Source organism: Crassostrea angulata, chromosome 5, assembly GCF_025612915.1.
Source record: "Crassostrea angulata isolate pt1a10 chromosome 5, ASM2561291v2, whole genome shotgun sequence".
Classification (NCBI taxonomy): Eukaryota; Metazoa; Mollusca; class Bivalvia; order Ostreida; family Ostreidae; genus Magallana; species Magallana angulata.
Genome location: NC_069115.1, coordinates 33088071 through 33112311, shown reverse-complemented (window position 1 = coordinate 33112311; position 24241 = coordinate 33088071). Strand labels below are relative to the sequence as shown.

General features: G+C 31.5%; 1 protein-coding gene across 1 annotated transcript; it reads left to right on the top strand.

The window, feature by feature from the left end:
• The first annotated feature begins 4401 nt into the window (after nucleotides 1-4401).
• On the top strand, nucleotides 4402-20630 carry LOC128182998 (uncharacterized). The gene is made up of 6 exons (XM_052851782.1): nucleotides 4402-4456; nucleotides 5378-5395; nucleotides 5497-5826; nucleotides 7526-8143; nucleotides 9437-9515; nucleotides 20220-20630. Exons 1-6 carry the CDS (start codon nucleotides 4402-4404, stop codon nucleotides 20548-20550), a joined length of 1431 nt encoding a protein of 476 aa, XP_052707742.1. The 3' UTR covers nucleotides 20551-20630.
• The last annotated feature ends 3611 nt before the right edge of the window (nucleotides 20631-24241 follow it).

The following is a 24241-nucleotide window of genomic DNA, read 5'->3' as shown; positions in this document are numbered from 1 at the left end:
TTCATTAATTCAGACACAGAGAACAACAGATAAAGATGTCATGACGGTAATATACAGTTATCCGTGTTCCTTTAACAAACACGTATACTGCAATAATTTTCATTCAAGTTAGAAGGAATTATCAATCTTTTTATGGCAGATATGGTTATATACAAGTTATGTGAAAAGTAATAGAAAACTAGAAAATAACAATCACAGAAGCTAATAACATAACTTTTATATCTGATTCAAAAACCCCGGCTTTCTTTCTTTATTTTTTTTTTATTTATTTACGTATTCTGCTAGTTATAGATGTAAATATTATAACTTCGATTTATTGTTTTTTGTGTAAATTTTCTAACACAAACGAACAATAGAATTTTAAATATAAATCAGCCGATTACGAGCATGTTTTTTGTTTTGATTTGTTTTGTTTGTTTGTTTGTTTGTTTGTTTGGGTTTTTTTTGCTTAACGGCAGTATTTACCATTATCTGTCGTTTACTTTTAACATGATTAAAATAAGCTTCTCTTGCGTCAGATATTATAATGCTCAGAAATTATTTGGTTTACTGGAACGCAAACCGTTAGCATAGTATATATTGAAAATCGTTTTATATAATACGCAAGTATTTTGTGTTATTTTATTAATTTTAATTCATATAATTGACTTTATGAAAAGCAGTCTCAAATTAAAAAAAAATGACACTTTTTTAAAAATTTGTGCGTCTGCTTCGGAGTTTTCATTTTCTTCTTCCTAGATAGTACTGTATAGCATACAGGAGGATTACCTTCACTGCTTGTTGCTGCTCTCTGCCTTCCTTGTCCCGTGAATTGGTGCGTTTTACTGGTTAAGTTCTGTCAAATAAACAAGAATTGAAATTAAGAAATTGTTAATATAACTTATACTCATTATGACAAAATGTTTAAATGTCCTTTTTTGGATTTGTCACTATCCTTGGAATAAGTAATTTATCTTTAAAGGTTATATGCATATGTATCATCTGTGCGTCAATTTCTAAAAGAAAATATCGTCAAACCTGTCACTTGACAACACATTTAACTGTTGTTGTATAAATAGTTTGTGTGATATTGTTTAATAAACTATTGACTTGTGTGTACTTGAAAAAGGGAATCTATAAGTGATCGACGGTGTGGCGAATGCTATGAAAGTTATTGAAAGCGGTTATCTGCATTACTGGGGAGATTGGCATTGAGGTCTCATATTGAATTTATGTAGAGTTAAATATAATGTACACATTTAGATAAAATTCAACATAAAAAGTCACTGTGTTAATTTTATCTTAATATGATCTTTGAAAACACTAAACTACAAGCTGTGTTTATAAGATCAGGTGCTCACCTAGGTACACATTTGAATTCGTCCAATAGATGATTTTATTTTTTAAATATATATCCTTTGAATTATTAAAAGCTGCTTGATGCCAATTTTTTCGCTTAAAACGATAGCGGTTTTTTTGGGTATATTTAAAAAAAAATGCTTTTAAAGTAGTTTTCCCGAGTATCTAAGCCATATTTCAATGGGAAAATGATGTACAAAATTATTTCCAAACACACTTTACAAAAAAGGTGTACCCCTATATTTCGTCTCTTATTAGATTTTCTTAAAGTCAAGGCAGGTATGATTGTTTTTCGACTTTCTTATTCACTATAAATTATAACGGAAATGAGATTTCAAAAATGTTAAGTAAATCAAAAATAAATTGTTTGTCATTAATCTGGCTGAGCTTTGTTGTGTTTACAATCGATGCATAATATACAGGTTGAATAAACCCAGTCAATCGGAACAGGAACCACACACTCCATTTTTTATGCACATGATGCACTTGGTTTGTTATTTCATGCTCCCATAAAGATTTTTTTTTCTGTTTACTTCAAATATGTCTATCATTGATAGGAGGTCGATTCTGCAGGCGTATATTCGCCAATGTCTACTTTTCAAGGTATTTGGTTTGCATTGAAAATTATTTGACGCTGTATAAGCTAAAAAGTCGGGCCAAGCCGCTAGAAAAAAAGAGCAATAGGACAATTTTGTAATTTTTTATCTGGTTTTATTGTACCTATGTTTTAAATTAAAGAGGTTCAAGTTCGTATTTAAAAAACAAATAACAGCATCGTAATTTGTTTACTCCTTAGGCGTAGCACTAGTCTACCGTCAATTCATAACACACGCCTTTTTTTCATAATGCACCAATCATTGTTTATCAACTTGCATATGAATTTGCACACTCAGGTAATTATTGATAAACGGAGGAGGCTGTTATTGAGCGCAACTAGTGTAACTAGTTATTAGTTTCAAATATATGACGATTGAGATAATTGCACTCAGTATTACCTGACGTTTAATAAGTCTACTCTCAGGCAATACACAATAATTGCTTGTTCCCAAAAATAACAATAATGAGATAATTGAATTATCGTATGTATGTGCTGCATACTTTAATCCTGATCTAAAAAACTGCATTTTTGTAAGACGTATCATTGTTTAAGGCACATGAAGTCGTCTAAGATTTCATGTTAAGAATACTGGATGGTCGTGGCCTTCTATTATTAATTACCTTCCTTTAGAAAAAGGAATCTGTATAAAGATATATAAGTAAGGATTTTTTTGGAATTCAAAACTCTAAATTATTTTTGATTTTTTCGTTACTTAATAACATGGCGAAATTTATCATATGTAAAAATGTTTTAAACAGATCTAAAGGGTTTGTTAACCATTCGGCCTCCTGAATTGTAATACGGGTATGGAAACGACATAAAAGTAGATCTACAAAAGCACATCCAATATCATGGACACCAGAAGTTATGAAAAGAATTACAAAATAAAATGAACCACAGTAACTGCTATCATGAATGTAAGCAGCGTAAACCATGCAACCTTTTCATTGCTTCAACGTCCGTTTACAAGTTTGGTGTAACTTACTGCAATTATCTCACAGAAGCATTGTCACGTTTTGGTCAAACTCTATTTTTCTGTTTAAGTTATTTACAATGCTTTAGAAATGCTTTTCTAATGATCGAATGAAATATGAGAGTCAGTCGTTAAGTTATGAGCAAGAAACAAAGCTTTACTTCAACATTCAAAATATAAACAAAAGCTTTGTTTTGGTTGCCTATTAAAAATGCCTTACTGAAGCATTGTAGACATTAAAATTAGGAAAAATGAGTTTTGACATAAATCGTGTCACCTTATGTTCTCAGATGGTCAGAAATGGGTACAGATGGTAAATAAAACTCGCTTCAGCATCTAATTATGTTTTATGTATTTAGAGTAACATGTCTTTTAATACAATACTTAAGATAAGAGCACCACAAAATGTTCCCTCCTCTCAAAATGACTGGATGTTGTAACCATTTGAAAGCGAGATTCAGCACTTATGCATCATTTGAGTGTACTTCTGATATCAAGATGATAATCGTATTTACTGTAAAAACTCTTACATTATCTTTTTCCAGAACAAACACGTATTTTTGTGGTAAAGAAATAAACCAGTAAGCAAATCGTGTTGAATGGAATGGAGTGGCAATTATATTGTTAGATGCCGAATGGTTCTTTGGTAAAGCGGTCTACTCTATTCCTAAAATATTATGCAATTATTAAGCTCAAATAGCTTTAAAACTCGTTTCTCTTCTCTAGCTGTTAAGTACAATCAAGTTCTTTTCGAAAAAATGTCACTCTTATTGTTGATCATGAGTAGAGTTTTGCGCTTTGACAACTTTTCCCCTGTTCTATAGAATGAGTCTTTGTGAAGTAAAAATTCCACAAGAGTAAAAAATAATTACATTATCTGGGTGGTTTTTTTTTGGAAGGCATAGGTATTTCAGAGTACATTTTAACGTTTATAACTTTCTTACACAAAGTGGTCTTTTTTTTCAGTATACTTTACTTGGTAATGCACTTCATCTTTCAACAAGAAGAACAACAAAAAAAGAATCTGTTATCATGCATACGAAAGATAGAAAACACCACTGACATATCCAATACTGCCAATGCATTTAAACATATTTTTATATCTAGATTTTTAAATAAAAAGAACACTTTATATGTGTAACTATCTGTTTACTGATTCTTTCAATATTGATAAATGTGAACATATTACTGATATGTTAACTCATCATATAATTTGAGACATGTGAAGTAATGTAAAAAACGTTTGCTCATGCATTGACACACGCGGTCTCATAAATTCAATAGTGTGCTGCCTGTGGTCTCATATACGCGTGTTTATAGTCTCTCTCTCTCTCTCTCTCTCTCTCTCTCTCTCTCTCTCTCTCTCTCTCTCTCTCTCTCTAGGTTTTAAACCTATCAAAAATATGATGACAAAAAGCCTCTATTTTTAATCTGGTTAAGTTGTTTGATATCATACATTTCTTCCTGGTTAGTTAGTCTGATTGCATGGAAAATGGAGAATATTTTAAGTTTGTTGATAGCTAGTGTCTTTCTTGTGACAACAAAGGGTGAGTTATTATACAAATAAGTCTCGAAGTAGAAAACAACGTTAATCATTAAAAGTGCGTGTTATAATCTTCCTGTATTCTTACACATATCAACCTACTCTTTAAATGAAAATGATCTAGATGGATCTGTACATGCACAGTCCTAATGTTAGTATTTTGATGAAACGCGTCTTGATTGTTAGTTTAATAATAAAAAGAAAGCGTTGACTTTGCCATGAAATGTATGTGTCAAAATGTATTGCTGTTAGTATTTCAAGCATTAGATAAGGCAATGCTACTCGGTAAATTTACACAGAAACAATCATGTTTTTCAATAACATACTAGCGTAGAATACATTGTGACAAAACGCTTTAGTTGTAACACACTAAACTCAATTCGCATAGTTTTTGTTGTGATTAAAAAGGGATTTGGGTCGATAAGGATCTACACAATCAAACTTTTAAATCGTGTCCTTTTTTGACAAGTTAGAGGATCGTTTTTAATAATTGTAAAGAATTATTTCATGCCACCGTATACCTGCTAGTTATGTATTAAGATGAAGGGATTTCATTAATTGCCGATAACTTAAGGCATCATACACATGTAATTGAAAATAAATGTATTATTTTAAATAATCATAGAATATAAAATAAATCAAATTTAAAAAAAAGTATATGCTGTTTGTTTGTATGTTTTTTTTTTGTTTTTTGGGGGTTTTTTTTTGTCAAGATCAACTGGGAAATTTATTTAATCATGAAGTTGATTTTGACTCGGGTTATAGTAACTTTGTCGTTCATATTTCATATTTTCCCCTGAAGGCGTTTTTTTTATGGTAATTGATTACCATATTATATTGTGTAGAGTGTGAATGTACATCTGTTAATTTAACTTTCATAAAATGTAAAATTCAATAATTTAATGTTTTATCTCTTTCGATTTAGGACAGTGTCCCTTGAATGGCAAGTACAACATTTTTTCAATTTATTTAGAAATCAAACATGTGTAATAGCTGTTTAATGTGTTTTTTAACTTTAAAAGTGTGTGTCAATTATTGTTGTAGTTGGAAATAAGTTATTAACTACCTGTAGCGAAACAACGGCATATGGACCACTGATCTATATAGACTTTTATAAAATCAACCGCCCATGTAATTGTACTGTGACTTCAATGTTCAGAGGAAATCTACTTGTGACAGCGCAAAAAACAAGGATATCGTCATGTTCCACGCAGGTGGTAGTAAAAGGTAGTCGTATATTTGGCTGCCCACTTTCACAGATAACGTCAGTTACGTTTACACTATTACAATATCAACCTTTCGCTGTACAAGCTGAATTCACCCCACCATCTACATCAGGAAACTTTTATCAATGTCTTGGATTTCAAGAAAAGGGTAAACAAATATTTTTTTAATCATTTTGAAGAAATTGAAGCAAGAAATATTTCTAAAGTACATGCAATAGAATTTTTCTATACAAAACGCCGTTACTATGATGACAAAAACATCTGAAGAAAATGATAACATAATTTTTTTACGGTCGGTGTTGACCTATTTTTTAATACAACGAAAGTAAATAAAGTTATATATTAGGCCATTGTTGGCGAGAGAGACCACTGCCTAAATTTTGACTACCTTACACAGAAGAATGGCCTCATTATACATTATAGTTATAGATTACTATTAATTTTATTAAAAAGTCAAATGATTATATTTACATTTGCAAATATGTTTTCTTATATGAACCTATAGAATAACGAATATGTTCAACTCTCTATGAACATTTTTCATGACGTCACAATGACCATAGCACGCACTTATCTTATGTCGCTTGGATTTTTGTAAACATAAAATCTCGGTAATTTTAACAGTTCTGAACGATTTGTCTTTTTCAAACGTAAATATAAAAAATAAATAGCAATAAATAAACGGTAAAATAAATAGTGATCTGAATGAGCTGATTCAGTGTAAATGAGGTGTGAACCGTTAATTATAACGTAACTATATGTCAATAATCTATTTTTCTTGCAAATGACGTCTAATTATTTATCAAAATATAATAAATTGTTCCATAAAAACGATTTTTTTTTTAAATTTGGAAGAAAAATTAATCCACTTTCGAAACTCGCTTAGAAGAGCAATAATCAAGAATATTGAAAGTGTCATTCCCTATCAAAGCAGATCTGATTTCTTCTTTACAACTTTCCTCTATAAATGCAACTTAATAAATTGAACGTTTTTTATAAAAAGGTGATTAATATAAATGCTTTACGTTGGTACACTTATAACTTAGCTGTCTTTATTATGTTTGTATTAACTAGCGATAAAAACATTTGGATATAATGTCAAGTAGTCTTTCAAAATAAAAAAAAAACTTTGAAAAAGCTGCCTATTTTGTAACCAATTTTGTCAAATATTTCCGATGCTGCCATAAAAAAACAAAAAGCAAAAAAAGAAGCAAACAAAAACAAAACAACATTTAAAATAAAAATGATACAATCGCTAAGGAAATAAAAAAATCAAAAGGTCCATTGGCAACATCGCCTACCTTATCAACAGTTCTTGCATCTATTCCGAAATTGTTAATCATTGTAACCCATACAAATTTCCACGCACATGTTTCCCATAATGGTTTGTATTACCTCTATCATTTTCAAGTATAACTATAAATTATATATCTAAAAATCTATTTCATGGCGTTTAAGTTTAATTTGAATTGTTCCTTGATCAATTATACAATTGCTTTAATATATTTCTTGAATGTTTCCTTTATTTGGTATTTTTTTTACTAAAATTTGATAGGTAATAAATGAGTAGTAAAACCTAAAAAAATATAAAAAAAAAAATAATAAATAAAAAAAAAACCATTTCATGCATCGACAGTAAGATTTCTTATTTACAACTTCATGACCAAGTAATACGCACAATGTCACCTTTTAAAGTCGTCCTTACCTTACCTTACCTTACCTTACCTTACCTGATATTTGTCCTCACCTTAATATCATTTCTTTGTGTTATATCAATTCAACAGATAACGTTTTTTTCTTGTACATAAAATTGCAGCATGATTTTCAATCTCGTTGTTTATTTTCAGGTGGTAAAGGCGGAGATGTCAGTGTATTATGTAAACCATCAGGAACAACAACACGAACATCGTATATAACATCACCAACAAGAAAAACAACATCCTCATTAACGTCAACAACAAGAAAAACAACATCCTTATTAACATCAACAACAAGGAAAACAACATCCCCATTAACATCAACAACTAGGAAAACAACATCCCCATTAACATCAACAACTAGGAAAACAAATTCCCTAGTAACATCAACAAGGACAACGGCAAGAAAAACATCATCCACATTAACACCACCAACAAGGAAAACAACATCCACATTAACACCACCAACAAGGAAAACAACATCCACAGTAACGACAACAACAACAACAAGGAAAACAGCATTCCCATTAATATCAACAAGGAAAACAACATCTCCATCAACATCAACAAAAACAACAGCAACTACTAGAAATATAAAACGATATCCACCATCATCCACTTATATTGTACTCTCAGCAAAGTCTACATCAGGTTTAACTGATACACGTAATAATACAACCGATAACCACATGAGCTTTGTTTCAACCGTCTCTGTTCCGTATACTTTATCAATGGAGCCGATTCAAGATGATCAAAATGAAATGATATGTAAATATACTTAACAATTTGGTCATCATTATATAGAATATCACACAAAACCATTACATGTATCCTGCAAAATTATTCACTTAAAAAACACAAGATATGGTAGACATGTAACACGTTGAAAATTAGCCTAGTCGCCATCTGAATCGCATACATGTATATGATTAATACCTGAACTATGACTAAAAAATAGAATTCGACGACTGTATTTCAAAGCTGCTTTGTCTGAAGTTTATCTAAAACTTTCACTGTTTATTTTATTTTCTAAAAAAAAAAGAGATAAGGGTGTAGATGAATTTTATTCATAAAGGGGCGTGTCCTTTCATTAGCTTCCCCATTTCACAGTTTGTGCTCAGAATCCCCCCCCCCCCACCCCCCACCCCCCCCCCCAAAAAAAAAAAATAAATAAAATTAATTACCTAGGAAAGTTATACACCTATTATCATCAGTAGAATCGATGAAAATATTTGAAGTAGATGAAAACAGTTTGGTATTTAAACATATTGCTTAATTGGTGTGTTATAGCAAAAGGGAGGAAGTTGGTTTCGTCCATGTTTGCTTGGGTGTATTCAAACCGCTTATTATACATCGATTATACGCATGTAAACGAACTCCAACCAGATTTGGAGAAAAAATAGAATTGTTTAAATAACTTTCTAACGTTATTTTTAGAAAATGTCAAAGTCGTATTTATAAGGGGCGAAATCAAGTGTTACCCTGTTGTATAAATTTTGTTTAGTAAACAGGTTTTTCCATTGAAATAACGCTTAAATAATCTTTACACACATAGTTATACTAAACATAATCATCGATTTCCATTGCATACACATTATTAATTAAAATTCGACAAAGCAGCTTTAAGTGGTAGTCAGTTTTGGCACATTATCGTTTCATTAAATAGGTAACTGTACCATGCATTAAAACTCATAATTAGCTAAAAATTAGGAATATAAGGAAAAAATCTGATAAAAGTCTTAATTTAGAATTCATAAATACGTATACATGATATATCTAGAAAACTGAAGAGTGCATATACTCCTAAAATAATATAGCAGTTTTAATTGGATGGGCAATTAAAACATTTTAATTAATTTACGGAAATACTTATATATTTTGACGTTATACATGTAGGTAGAAAAACATAAATATTATATATGTACATATATACTCTCTCTCTCTCTCTCTCTATATATATATATAATTTTCCTTACATTACCTGATTTCATTTTCTCTTAAGTGTTGATTTTCAAAGTATACTTAGTCTAGTTTATTAACATCAAACATTCTATTTTGAAGACTTTATAGCTGGTTCTGCTGCTGGAGGTGTAATGCTTCTTATCGGACTAGTGGTTTTCGTCATTTTAAAGATAAACAGGTTTGTATTTGTTCGAAAAATAATAGCGGGCGTAGCTGGCGAAGCGTGCTCTAGATAAGATCCAGTGAGCGCGGGAAAAAGAAAGAGCTAAACCTACAGGTTTTTTCAAGAAAATTATTTTGTCTACGTCCCATAATATTAATGCTGTCTAATGTTTTTTCCTGTAGTGCTGTGCAAAAATTGGCTAACATTTTATTCGTAGTTTACGGTGCCTTCAGATTTGAATACTCGTTTTGAGTACCGCACACGATTTGATAAGACAATTAAAAAAATAGGTCATTTTGAACGAAATAAAAAAAAATAAAGAGAAAAAATATTACATATTGTCAAACAATTGAATTGAAAAATGGAAAATTACACAAATACAAACAGGAACTGGGCACGGACACAATATATGTAATTAGAATGCAAAAATTAATAAAAATTTTTTTTATTAATTACCAGGAAAAAAACAAAATTTAGATAACAACAATGTACAAAAATGATAGTGCATTTATCGTTAACACTTCTGACCAATTCAAACACAAATTACGTTTTACAGACTGATCGATTCCCTCCAAAAGTAAACAACGATTTTAGGTGTAAGAAAGTGTATTTATTTTGTAAGAATTTTTTTTAACTTCTTGCAAATGAAAAATCTTGCACATCTCTCTCTCTCTCTCTCTATCTCTCTCTCTCTCTCTCTCTCTCTCAAATTCGTTGATATAAGTTGATAACTAAATAACACTAAGTTGACAATGATGCAAAGTATGTGTAATTCTTGCTGCGCTCGCCACAACAGTAGCACCGTAAAACATATTAGAAACGATCGGTACATAAAAAAGATATTGGCGCTAATGGCCACGGCTACTTGTAATTTTTGTAAGTATACAGATACTAAGTTGAACCATGGGACCATATGCTATATACATTTCATCTTGCCTATTTAAAATATTCATAAACAAAGAAATGAACCAGGTAATGAACCAGTTATAATTCGATGAGTTAAATCCTAATAATTTAAAACCCATTGTTTCATTTGTTTTGCTTTATAAATGTCATGACATACTGGTGAGTCCTAATTAAACGCGAGGATTTAAAATTTCCGCGTAAAATCGGGACAAGTAACAATCGTGAAACTTAAAGTCTTGCTTTTTTAGACAGTGTTTAACTATTATAAATTTATAACCAAAACAAATGGTGAGCGCGATTTTACATTCTAGCGATTTGATAAAAAGACGGTTGAATCATGGAATTAAGTTCTGGCATAAAATTTACAGTAGAGGATACTCTATATGCTACGTGAGCGCTTCAACAAAATGTATGCTGATAATTAAAAGTAAAGAAAGATAAGACCTTGCAGACAGATAATTGGACGGTTCATTTGCATAATATCCCCCTTGAACTTGTTAAATGTAGGAAACGTATGTCATGATATGCAGCGTAAGCGCGGCATATACTTTTTCGATACGTCATTACTCTCAACATTTAATAAAAATTAAAATATCAAACGGAGTAATGCTCAATTCATATTGAATCTAAACTCCTTTTGGAAGGCGAGTAATGTCAGAAGGTTTAGACATGGTATCAAATCTATTTTCCTCCTGGATATTCTCGGTATCATTTTTCATTACGATAATTATGTTTTAATATATTGTTAAATATCTACCATGTCAGGAAAGATACACCAAAAACTACTACTTTCCGGCACAGCGACTTTAAATCAAAATAAATAATGATTTACATGAAGTTCAAAATATTATTTTTTCTTCGAATTAAACAGTGCAAATAAATGGACTATAACTATGTTTTACGGTGCGACCTTTGGGGCGAGCGCAGCATGTCATTAAACAATGAATTATGGTAAATCAATAAAAATAAAATTAGAAAAGTAAATAAATTTGATTGCAAAATAAAATAAAACAAACCTATTTTTTCAGTAAATTTACATTATTCATAGTTTATAAGACTTGTTTTTTATTTATAAGTAGAACAATAATTCAATCTCAGATACAATGTCGTTGACTAATAAAGATTTAATATAAAAGTTCATTGCACTCTATCTCCTCTTTTAAAGTGATTGTAACATACGTCAGTTCATCCCCTTTTTTGAGTAGACATTTTTTCTTAAACTTAAATACATGAATTAAAAAAAATTGTGTGTTTAGGGTAACACTAATGAAAAAATTAGGTTAGGTAGGTAGGGATTTTTTTTTATTTTATCATATATTTCTGCACGAATCCTAAGAATATTTTTTTGTGTTATATTTAATAGGATTTTTTTTTTAGGCCTTATCTAATATCATAGAGCCCCCCCCCCCTTCCCCATGTTAATTTTTTTTTTTTAATTTACACATAGAAATTCGACTAATCATGGGGTTGCCCCTTCCACTTTAAAAAAAAAATATTTTTTATTTTTTTTTTAAGCTGCTTGGTCCGATTGTTTTTGTTTTTACAGTATCAATTTTTTTTTCCATACAAACGATTTATCTTAGAAAGTTATGGACTTTCTCCTATTTACACGAGCAGAATCACTCTCCTTTCAAAGTTAGAAATATTCAAAGAAAATAAAAATAATTTCTTTTTTTAGCAAACGAAAAAACAAACCAAAGGAAACCGTTTGGTTTTGTCCCCCGAATGATTGGGGTTATTCAACCCCCATGCTATAAATCGATTGTAAAGAAAGCAAACTTCAGAAATATTAGCGAACAAAACGTAAACATGTTTATTTGTAATTTGTCTGATTATTTCGACCTTTTTTTAATGCGATGTCAAAGTCGTAATACAACCATACCCGTCTCGTCGTCAGTGGTGAAATTTAACATGAGGCGAAATAACGCGGTACCCTTTTATGTCGTTTGTTTGTTAGCAAATTTTGTACATATTTTTCTTCATTGAAATTTGGCTTAATTGATTAGAAAAAACTACTGCAATGTCTATTATTATACATATATATCGTATATACTAAGCATAACCATCATTTAAAAGCGTGCATGAAATTTGATATAAAATCGGACCAAGCAGCTTTATATTATGCTTAAAAAAATTTTCTTATCATATTATCCAAAAATAATGGTGTTGCCCCCCCCCCCCCCCCCCCAAGGATTGGGAGCATGTAATAATGGAAGTGAAAAATAAAGAAACCATTGAGCTGCTAAGGAGCTAAAGGATTAGAATTTTCATGATTTTGAATTATCATCCTTTTTTTGTTCTTTTTGCTTGTAAAGATTTTTTTCGGATGTGGCTGCCATCCACCCCCCCCCCCCCGCCCCCCCCTTTTAAAAAAACCGAAACTATGTGTACGTTCCTGAAAATTAACGTTACCGTAATTAAAGTGCTTAAAATAAATGTTAGCTTTCATCCAAATGAGTGCATGTTACAACTGTTTCTCATATCTGAAGAAATGTCCTCATTCTCTAGCTTCGCAAGATTTTAAGAAGATTTTCAGCAGGTTTACAATAACTTCAGTTAGAGTAATTTCCCCTTATCAGTGCTTATTTTGACGTCAAAGTTCACGTTGGCTAAGTGTCGTCTGACTCTTTATAACTCCCCCGAGAAATAAAAGTATGCGAAGAATACTGATTTATTTACTAAAAAAGCATGATGTTCTTAAAATCACACATCTTATATGCTTCTAAAAAGTTTTACTTTGATTCTCGCGAGAACGTGAGAGGCTGGAAACCATTGGTACTATGAATTGTGGGTCAAAATTTACTGACGCCGAAAAAATCTATCGGATCAATGTGTAAACCTTTGTGACGTCACTCGATTATTTTTGATTGAGAGTGTACTGAGGTGAACTTCAGAGGTAGCACTGACTGTATGTCGTATACATCGTTATTAAGGTCTTCCGTTTTCCAACGGAAGACCTTATTGTTTCCGTACGATTTCTTTTTCCCTATTATTATTAAGGTCTTCCGTTTTCCAACGGAAGACCTTATTGTTTCCGTACGATTTCTTTTTCCCTATTATTATTATTTTTCTTTTTTTTCTTACAATTTTTGTGCACGCGATTTCTCAAAAACGGCTCGGCTGATTTTCATGAAACTTGCAGATCTGTTAGATTATGATCTAAACCTGATAGGTTTTTCATTATATTGATGACGTCACTTCCGTTTTTGAGAAATTGACGTTTTAGCGATTTTTAGGGGGGTTGCTTGTCCGTGGAACTTCTTATAAACGATAAAAGATATCGAGTTCAAACTTTCAGGGATAGTAGACAAAAGATTGTAGATTTGTAATTTTATTTTTATTTTGATCTGGCTTGAAACGCGCTGAAGCTCGCCTGGACCCGAAAATTGAGATAATAAAAACTTCGTAATTTTTCCTGGTTTTCTTTGATTATCTTTTTTCTGAAAAATATTTTGTTAAAACATGTAATGTAAAAAAAGTTTGTATTTATAAGACCTTTTCTTTGAAATCAAGAAAAAGGGGCTGGCCCCTCAAATTAGGGGTCTAAAGGGCTCTAAAGTCTTTAATCTGTAGCCCTTTACTGAAAGATATTTTGTGAAATGTTATAGAAGCAAATGTGTTTATCTCACAGTTATGTATCCAAGCCATGTAATGATTTTGTCATGAATTACGTAATTAAGGGTTTTTAGGGGCCAAAAGTCCAAAATTTCGATCACCCATATCTCAAAAAGGAAAAATATTTTGTAATGCAGTACAGAAAAAAAGTTGTTCAAATCAATGTTCTTAACAACATGCAACCGTCAAAATTTCGTTAAATGGCCCCTAAAAGGAGATAAGGGACCGGCCCCTAAAACATTCTGTCTCATATATCTCCAAAACGATAACGAATTTCTAAACACTTGTTGAACAAAATTTGTTTAGAATTAAATAACCTTTCATTTGATATCAAGAAAAAGGGACTGGCCCCTAAAATTAGGGGACCAAAGGGCTCTTAAGTCTACAATCTGTAGCCCTTTACTGAGAGATATTTTGTGAAATGTTATAGAAGCAAATGTGTTTATCCTACTGTTATGTATTCAAGCAATGTAAAGATTTTATCATGTGTTACGTAATTAAGGGTTTTTAGGGGCCAAAATTCCAAAATTTTGATCATCCATATCTCAGAAAGGAAAAATATTTTATAATGCAATACAGAAGGAAAGTTGTTTAAATTAATGTTCTTAACAAAATGCAATCTTCAAAATTTTGTTAAACGGCCCCTAAAAGGAGATAAGGGATCGGCCCCTAAAACCTTCTTTCTCATATATCTCCAGAACGGTAACCAATTTTTAAGCACTTGTTGAACAAAATTTGTTTAGAATTAAATAACCTTTCATTTGATATCAAGAAAAAGGGGCTGGCTTCTACCATTAGGGGACCAAAGGGCTCTAAAGTCTTTAATCTGTAGCCCTTTACTGAGAGATATTTTGTGAAATGTTATAGAAGCAAATGTGTTTATCCTACTGTTATGTATTCAAGCAATGTAAAGATTTTATCATGTGTTACGTAATTAAGGGTTTTTAGGGGCCAAAATTCCAAAATTTTGATCATCCATATCTCAGAAAGGAAAAATATTTTATAATGCAATACATAAGGAAAGTTGTTTAAATTAATGTTCTTAACAAAATGCAATCTTCAAAATTTTGTTAAACGGCCCCTAAAAGGAGATAAGGGATCGGCCCCTAAAACCTTCTTTCTCATATATCTCCAGAACGGTAACCAATTTTTAAGCACTTGTTGAACAAAATTTGTTTAGAATTAAATAACCTTTCATTTGATATCAAGAAAAAGGGGCTGGCTTCTACCATTAGGGGACCAAAGGGCTCTAAAGTCTTTAATCTGTAGCCCTTTACTGAGAGATATTTTGTGAAATGTTATAGAAGCAAATGTGTTTATCCTACTGTTATGTATTCAAGCAATGTAATGATTTTATCATGTGTTACGTAATTAAGGGTTTTAAGGGGCCAAAAGTCCAAAATTTTGATCATCCATATCTCAGAAAGGAAAAATATTTTATAATGCAATACAGAAGAAAAATTGTTCAAATTAATGTTCTTAACAAAATGCAACCTTCAAAATTTTGTCAAACGGCCCCTTTAATGAGATAAGGGATCGACCCCTAAAACCTTCTTTCTCATATATCTCTAGAACGGTAACAAATTTCTAAACACTTGTTGACAAAATATGTTCAGAATTAAATGTCCTTTCATTTGAATCCAAGAAAAAGGGACTGGCCCCTTAAATTAGGGGATCAAAGAGCTCCAAAATCTTTTATCTATAGCCCTTTAATGAGACCCATTTTGTGAAAGGTTACTAAAGCTAGATTAGGTATAATAGTTTTTATATCCTAACAATATAATGATTTTCTCTTGCGTTACCCAATTAGGGTTTCTAGGGACCATAGGTAAACAAGTTTGATCTTTTCTATCCTAATTGAAAGAAATGCAAGTATCTAAAAAAGCAAGAGAACTTATAAAAAGCGATACAATAAAGCATTAGTACTTCACTCCTTTTTCCATAACATGTTTTGTTGTAGAAAATCAAAGTCGATGATGTCATATTTCATTCTAAAAATCGAACGGAAGACCTCCTCGTTGCTCGCAACGAGATCGTGTCTAGTTATTTTTCTTTTTTTTCTTACAATTTTTGTGCACGCGATTTCTCAAAAACGGCTCGGCTGATTTTCATGAAACTTGCAGATCTGTTAGATTATGATCTAAACCTGATAGGTTTTTCATTATATTGATGACGTCACTTCCGTTTTTGAGAAATTGACGTTTTAGCGATTTTTAGGGGGGTTGCTTGTCCGTGGAACTTCTTATAAACGATAAAAGATATCGAGTTCAAACTTTCAGGGATAGTAGACAAAAGATTGTAGATTTGTAATTTTATTTTTATTTTGATCTGGCTTGAAACGCGCTGAAGCTCGCCTGGACCCGAAAATTGAGATAATAAAAACTTCGTAATTTTTCCTGGTTTTCTTTGATTATCTTTTTTCTGAAAAATATTTTGTTAAAACATGTAATGTAAAAAAAGTTTGTATTTATAAGACCTTTTCTTTGAAATCAAGAAAAAGGGGCTGGCCCCTCAAATTAGGGGTCTAAAGGGCTCTAAAGTCTTTAATCTGTAGCCCTTTACTGAAAGATATTTTGTGAAATGTTATAGAAGCAAATGTGTTTATCTCACAGTTATGTATCCAAGCCATGTAATGATTTTGTCATGAATTACGTAATTAAGGGTTTTTAGGGGCCAAAAGTCCAAAATTTCGATCACCCATATCTCAAAAAGGAAAAATATTTTGTAATGCAGTACAGAAAAAAAGTTGTTCAAATCAATGTTCTTAACAACATGCAACCGTCAAAATTTCGTTAAATGGCCCCTAAAAGGAGATAAGGGACCGGCCCCTAAAACATTCTGTCTCATATATCTCCAAAACGATAACGAATTTCTAAACACTTGTTGAACAAAATTTGTTTAGAATTAAATAACCTTTCATTTGATATCAAGAAAAAGGGACTGGCCCCTAAAATTAGGGGACCAAAGGGCTCTTAAGTCTACAATCTGTAGCCCTTTACTGAGAGATATTTTGTGAAATGTTATAGAAGCAAATGTGTTTATCCTACTGTTATGTATTCAAGCAATGTAAAGATTTTATCATGTGTTACGTAATTAAGGGTTTTTAGGGGCCAAAATTCCAAAATTTTGATCATCCATATCTCAGAAAGGAAAAATATTTTATAATGCAATACAGAAGGAAAGTTGTTTAAATTAATGTTCTTAACAAAATGCAATCTTCAAAATTTTGTTAAACGGCCCCTAAAAGGAGATAAGGGATCGGCCCCTAAAACCTTCTTTCTCATATATCTCCAGAACGGTAACCAATTTTTAAGCACTTGTTGAACAAAATTTGTTTAGAATTAAATAACCTTTCATTTGATATCAAGAAAAAGGGGCTGGCTTCTACCATTAGGGGACCAAAGGGCTCTAAAGTCTTTAATCTGTAGCCCTTTACTGAGAGATATTTTGTGAAATGTTATAGAAGCAAATGTGTTTATCCTACTGTTACAGTGGTAGCAACGTTATTGTTGACAAACAACACGCACGATTCTGATACACGAACGATCACGCACGATACACGAACGATCACGCACGATACACGGACGATCACTAACTTACTGAATCTTCACGATACACGAACAAAAACGATTAAACACGCAACCGAACGATTCTACACCATTAAACACGCAAAATCAAAATTAATTTTTAAGATTTGAATTAAGGAAACGTATTACTTTAATTTGTATTGCTTTATATTTGTATGTTATTGAAAAGCGGCATGTACTTTAGTCATGCACTGTTTTGTTTTTTACGAGTTAACACTTTTACACATCCATACACAAATATAAAGGATTCACACACAAATTATTTTTTTTGTTTCCTTAACGAATATTAACTTCTATCATAAGTTAAAGACAATTACATGTAATAGAAATGAAGATAATGCATAAACTGCACAAAATTATTTACGTAAGAGTTGATTGTTTATGTAATTTAATTCTCTTACGTACGATTTAATTATGCGGGATACAGGTAAATTTGTTACCTTGTTCCATAGAATTTCGATTTTTCACATCCAATATTTTCATAATTTACAGTACATAACTGATTTATTTCTAATTATTCTAAATTTTAAAGCGTCTAAATAAATTTTATTTCAAACAAATGTGTATACACTCTATTAGATAATAATGCGTATCGTATTATCATTTGAAAGAAAAACGTTGGGAATAATCGTTTAGTTTAAAACGGGGAATGGGTAAGCCTGGCCGCTTTCATTCAACGTGTCGCTTTTGCTTATATGATTGAAATTATTTGTCAGGACACAATTGATGCTTGATATAGGCTGATTATAAAATAAAGCAAAACTAACTCGACCGAACAAAGGATTGAATGAGCTATGGAAATACAAAAATGTATTAAACGACGAAAGAGAGAATGAATGTTAACAACTGTCAATGTTCTTATATAAATTTTTTTTATTAAATTCACATTGTTTTACAAAAAATTCTTGTCTTTGTTTTGAGAATAAATCCTGGCATTCCGTAAAAAAAGTTACAAAACGAAAAAACCGCACGATCACGCACGAACACGCACGATGAAAAACGCAAACCAATTTTACTGATACACGCACGATCCTGCACGTTACTCGAACGATCACCCACGTTACACGAACTATTTAACACGATTGGCTTGTCAACAATAACGTTGTTACCACTGTATGTATTCAAGCAATGTAAAGATTTTATCATGTGTTACGTAATTAAGGGTTTTTAGGGGCCAAAATTCCAAAATTTTGATCATCCATATCTCAGAAAGGAAAAATATTTTATAATGCAATACATAAGGAAAGTTGTTTAAATTAATGTTCTTAACAAAATGCAATCTTCAAAATTTTGTTAAACGGCCCCTAAAAGGAGATAAGGGATCGGCCCCTAAAACCTTCTTTCTCATATATCTCCAGAACGGTAACCAATTTTTAAGCACTTGTTGAACAAAATTTGTTTAGAATTAAATAACCTTTCATTTGATATCAAGAAAAAGGGGCTGGCTTCTACCATTAGGGGACCAAAGGGCTCTAAAGTCTTTAATCTGTAGCCCTTTACTGAGAGATATTTTGTGAAATGTTATAGAAGCAAATGTGTTTATCCTACTGTTATGTATTCAAGCAATGTAATGATTTTATCATGTGTTACGTAATTAAGGGTTTTAAGGGGCCAAAAGTCCAAAATTTTGATCATCCATATCTCAGAAAGGAAAAATATTTTATAATGCAATACAGAAGAAAAATTGTTCAAATTAATGTTCTTAACAAAATGCAACCTTCAAAATTTTGTCAAACGGCCCCTTTAATGAGATAAGGGATCGACCCCTAAAACCTTCTTTCTCATATATCTCTAGAACGGTAACAAATTTCTAAACACTTGTTGACAAAATATGTTCAGAATTAAATGTCCTTTCATTTGAATCCAAGAAAAAGGGACTGGCCCCTTAAATTAGGGGATCAAAGAGCTCCAAAATCTTTTATCTATAGCCCTTTAATGAGACCCATTTTGTGAAAGGTTACTAAAGCTAGATTAGGTATAATAGTTTTTATATCCTAACAATATAATGATTTTCTCTTGCGTTACCCAATTAGGGTTTCTAGGGACCATAGGTAAACAAGTTTGATCTTTTCTATCCTAATTGAAAGAAATGCAAGTATCTAAAAAAGCAAGAGAACTTATAAAAAGCGATACAATAAAGCATTAGTACTTCACTCCTTTTTCCATAACATGTTTTGTTGTAGAAAATCAAAGTCGATGATGTCATATTTCATTCTAAAAATCGAACGGAAGACCTCCTCGTTGCTCGCAACGAGATCGTGTCTAGTTGTTTTTATTGTCTTGCTGGTTCTCGTGAGAGTGTGAAGTGATAAAAATTGCCATGATTACAGAGAACTACTTGGACGATTAAAACAATGCATTACTGGTCCGATTTACTGACTCCAAAAAAATCGGTTGAATGAATGTGCAACTAGTCCAAATTTTCTATTCACGCACGCCTTGCCGGTAGAGCTCGCTTCGCGCAAGCCCTTTTGATGTATTTATACAGAATCATTGCGATATGGGTTTGCAACAGCTTAAAATGATATTGAACAAAGATTTAACTCCCAAAGTTTTTTAATATGTTTTTTTTAAATATCAGTCACACGCATAACATATCATTTGCTTTTAGAGAAAGAAACGGAAATGCTATTGTTGAAAACAAGAAAGAGGACAGCGCACGTACAAATGAAGTATTTGATTACAACAATGAATTAACAGAAAACCCCCTGTACGTCACTTCTCAACCAGAGGAAGAAGTCGGGAACACATCAGGAGAAAATCTTAAATTGGGTTTACCAGTAATGGATTCCAAAACAATGCGGAAAAATAACCCCGATTATGACGTACCTCCAAACAACAAACCTATAGATTCAATACCTGTGTATGCAGTGCCTAATAAGAACAAAACTCTTCATCATGTGATCAACAATGGAGATGTATATGCGCAGGTGAAGAAATGAAGTGTTATTACTGTGTATATTCCTGAGGGGTACAAATACACACCCAAGATAGCTGCGGTCATGTGTAAGTGAAATAGGACCCGAAGAAAAAAAAGAAACAACAAAATTGAAAAATAATCGCATGCCATATTTTTTAAAGTTTTTTGTGATTCCTTACATACATTTGTAGGTGTTTTTTTTTATTTTTAAAAAATCATTATGTTTAAGATAGTTACTTTGCGCATTTTGATCGATTCACTAAAGTTTGAATGTTAGAAGTCAAGTTACAAGTGAGATACAGAGGTAGAAAAAATGTTACATAAACAAAGCTCAAGTTTTATATTTGTTAACAAAAATGCAAAGGGATTTCTTAAAAAAAAAAAGAATTAAGAACTAAAAATGAATTGATTCAATGGGGAACACATGGCTTAATAGAAATAGGCGTTAGACCGGTAACGGAAAGGTCGCTGGTTCGAACCACACTGTGGTTATTTTACGTTGTGTGCTGTGCACGTAGATAAGGCACTTTATCTTAAAAGTTTATTGTCTCAGTCCATCAAGCTAAAATTGGGTACCAGCTTTCTGTGGGAGTTAACCAGCAATAGACTGGTGTCCCATCCAGGGAAATTCAATGACTCTAATGCGCTTAGCACCACGGAAACCGGGTATAAGCACTGGCCTTGTGCGCCTTGTGGCATGGAGAAGGATTGAACTTTATGTATCCATAGATCATTTTATCAACAACAAAAAACAAACATAAGATTTAAACATTCGAATACAACACATTTGTAAACGGACTCGACGTGCTTTGCTTCTTAAACATATATTTCTAAATTTGTAACTCGCTTGTAACTCGATATTGGACTTTTAAATTCCGACAAAGCATTAAAACATACATATTTACCATTTAGGGAATAAAAATAGAAAAAAAATGAAAAAACTTGAGAGCTTCAATCGTGTTTTAGTCGCTTAAATATCAATATTTAGTTGAAATTATTAATACCTTTTTCGATGAAGCTAGCTTATATCAATTAATCGTTTGTATTTCTATTTGAATCAGTTTTTCATGTAGATTATCCAGAAATATTTTATGCAAAATCGTAAAAAGTGTCTTTTTATCTTTTATTAACAAATGGGAGTATTTTAATGTTAAGAGTAAGTGTCAGTGCACTTACCTTTAACGCAAAAGTATGCTCAATTTTCAATGTTTTCATTGTAATGTAAAAGTTTTGGTGTTCACTGTTTAGGAAATGTATGTTTATAGCTTGTATAATTTTATCAAATTTTGACAAAATAAATAATTTTTTTTATTAATATTTACATCTACCAGTGTCTTTGCCTGTGATAACACTACTTATCGATTTTGTACTATATAACCCATAATACAAATGACGCCAAATTGAGGCGCCCGCGAGGTTTGCTTATTCATATTTAAATATTTAATCGTACGATGGCTTAAAATTATATAAATATAAGTAATAAGGAATCATTATTTGAATATTATGAGGTGATAATTTCGGTCGGGGCGTGATCAAATCTATCATAAAGCACTTCGGGCTTTATTGGATTTGATCACGCCCCGACCAAAATTATCACCTCATAATACTCAAAGAATGATTCCTTATTCCTTATATAGTTGTAAACATAATATTTTGGGGGTTTTTTTCTTTGAATGCCTAGAGATAGTTATAAAAGAAGTAATGATGGCAACATCAGAAATATCGGGACTTTTTTTCAAAGTGTCAAGTTTTATGAAAATCTGACAAAAAGTAACATTATAATATGATCAAAACAATTCAATTTTTAGTAACCATCGGGTCTGCCGCCAGGAATACGAGCTTTTAATAATTATAAAAGCAGAAAATTCCAGAAAACGACCGAAATTTTAACTTTAAAATGCAATAACTTTTGTTCCAATAAAAATATCTCATTAAAAACAGTCTTGTAAAGCATTGCATTGAGTTCTTTTCAAATATGGCATAACTTTTGTGTACCATGTAAAAAAAAAAAAAAAAAAAAAAAAATAGCTTGAGTTGCTTGGCCAACTTAAAAAAAATATGTAGGCCATTTTAGGAAATCAATTTTAATTCCATGTGCACTATATGCTTGTGTGAATTTTAAATGAAACCATGAAAGTAAATATTATAAAAAATTGACCATTAAAGGCCTGCAGGTCTCATTTAGACCAAACTTTACAAGTTGTGGCCTCTAGAGTTAGGGTATAGATAATCCGAAATTTTCTGGCTTTTACTTCCCCTCCTCCAAACACATCAATATTTATGAATTGACTATTGTAAACCTCAAACCTAAAAGCAGGGATACTGGTAAGATAAGTCCTGGTTTATATGAGAATCCGTGACAGGTCCAACTACGGTTATGTTACTTGGGTGACAGACAATGTCTGTAGGCCTTTTGTTTCTATGGGTCTTTAGACTATCGGTCGAAAAAAACCTATTGTTTTCGTTCTGTTTTATTATTTATATTCTTCTCGACAAGGTTTCGTCGGCGATTTTATGAAAACGGAAAAAAAAATTAATGGTTAATTCTTTTAGCAATTGTTTAGTTCTCCTGTATGTCCCTTTCTTGACTTCCGGTCTTGACACTTCCGGTTTATTCATACAAAATATTAAAAGGACCCTTGTATCTATTTTATTTTTAATTATAAACAAAGAAATTTTAGAATTAGATACTTCATGGTATGATATACGAAATCGTAAGCGACAACTTCTTTCTATCTCTTACTGTTTTCGAGATAATAGACCTCAAACTTTTTTATTAATCTCAAACTTTTACTTTCAAAGTTCTGAAGTAATCTTTTTTATGACATTGCATCACTTATAAGTTCATATTAAGGCAACTGATTATACCAAGCTTAAGGCGGTGAAGAATTCTTGAAATATAATACATATGATTTTACCTGGCATTTAAAATAAAAAAGGGGAAAAGGGGATGTCGAAAATCCCTTACTTTTTGTTGAAGACAAAAAAAGTCATGGTTAATATTGTTTATGTCTTATTTGCATCCAAACAAGATATAAAAAAACTGTTGTTTGTAAAACGTTTATCCATATTTTTTTTACCGGAAATGATGTTTTTTAAAAATAATTCTGTACATTTCGTAGAAAACAAAATACAAAAATCCAGATGATCATGCACACTACCGCACTGCAAACACCTAAGGGTGAGTTTGATTGAACGACACGAGTGACTCGGGTTGCCAGAGTTGTTAATAAAACATGTATTTCACGACACTAGTATTTAACCCGTGTTACAAAAGTTTACTCCTACTTTTAGTGAGAGCACAAGAGTTTGAAGATGGCGAAAAACGATAAGCAATTGCGAGTTTTACAATTGAAAATTTAAATTTTGGGGTGTATCAATATTATTTATCACTCAAAGAGTAGAAATTAATAAATTTTTATTGAACTGATATTCTTCAAGATTTCAAGTAGAGTTAGAGATAAACGGTGAAAAAAGTATAGCTTGAGCTGGATTGGTAGGAATGTTAATTCTTAATTTTTTTTAAAATTAATTCTTAGTTACTCATCAAAAATTTCATCATTGAGATGTTTATTTCAATTCAAAATAATTTTCAGATCGGGGTGGGGTAATCTCATTAGTTCTTAATAACAGGGAAATTTTAAAACAGATTTGCACGGGATGAATGTTTTAAACAAAAGAGATTAAACTTGTAATGTTAAGTACTCTAAAAT

Bases quoted from the DNA above. Each gene is read 5' to 3' on its own strand.
- LOC128182998 (XM_052851782.1), top strand. From the start codon at position 4,402: ATGGAGAATATTTTAAGTTTGTTGATAGCTAGTGTCTTTCTTGTGACA. The intron at 5,827-7,525 runs GTAAACAAATAT...GTTTATTTTCAG, and splicing joins TCTTGGATTTCAAGAAAAGG to GTGGTAAAGGCGGAGATGTC. The intron at 9,516-20,219 runs GTTTGTATTTGT...ATTTGCTTTTAG, and splicing joins GTCATTTTAAAGATAAACAG to AGAAAGAAACGGAAATGCTA.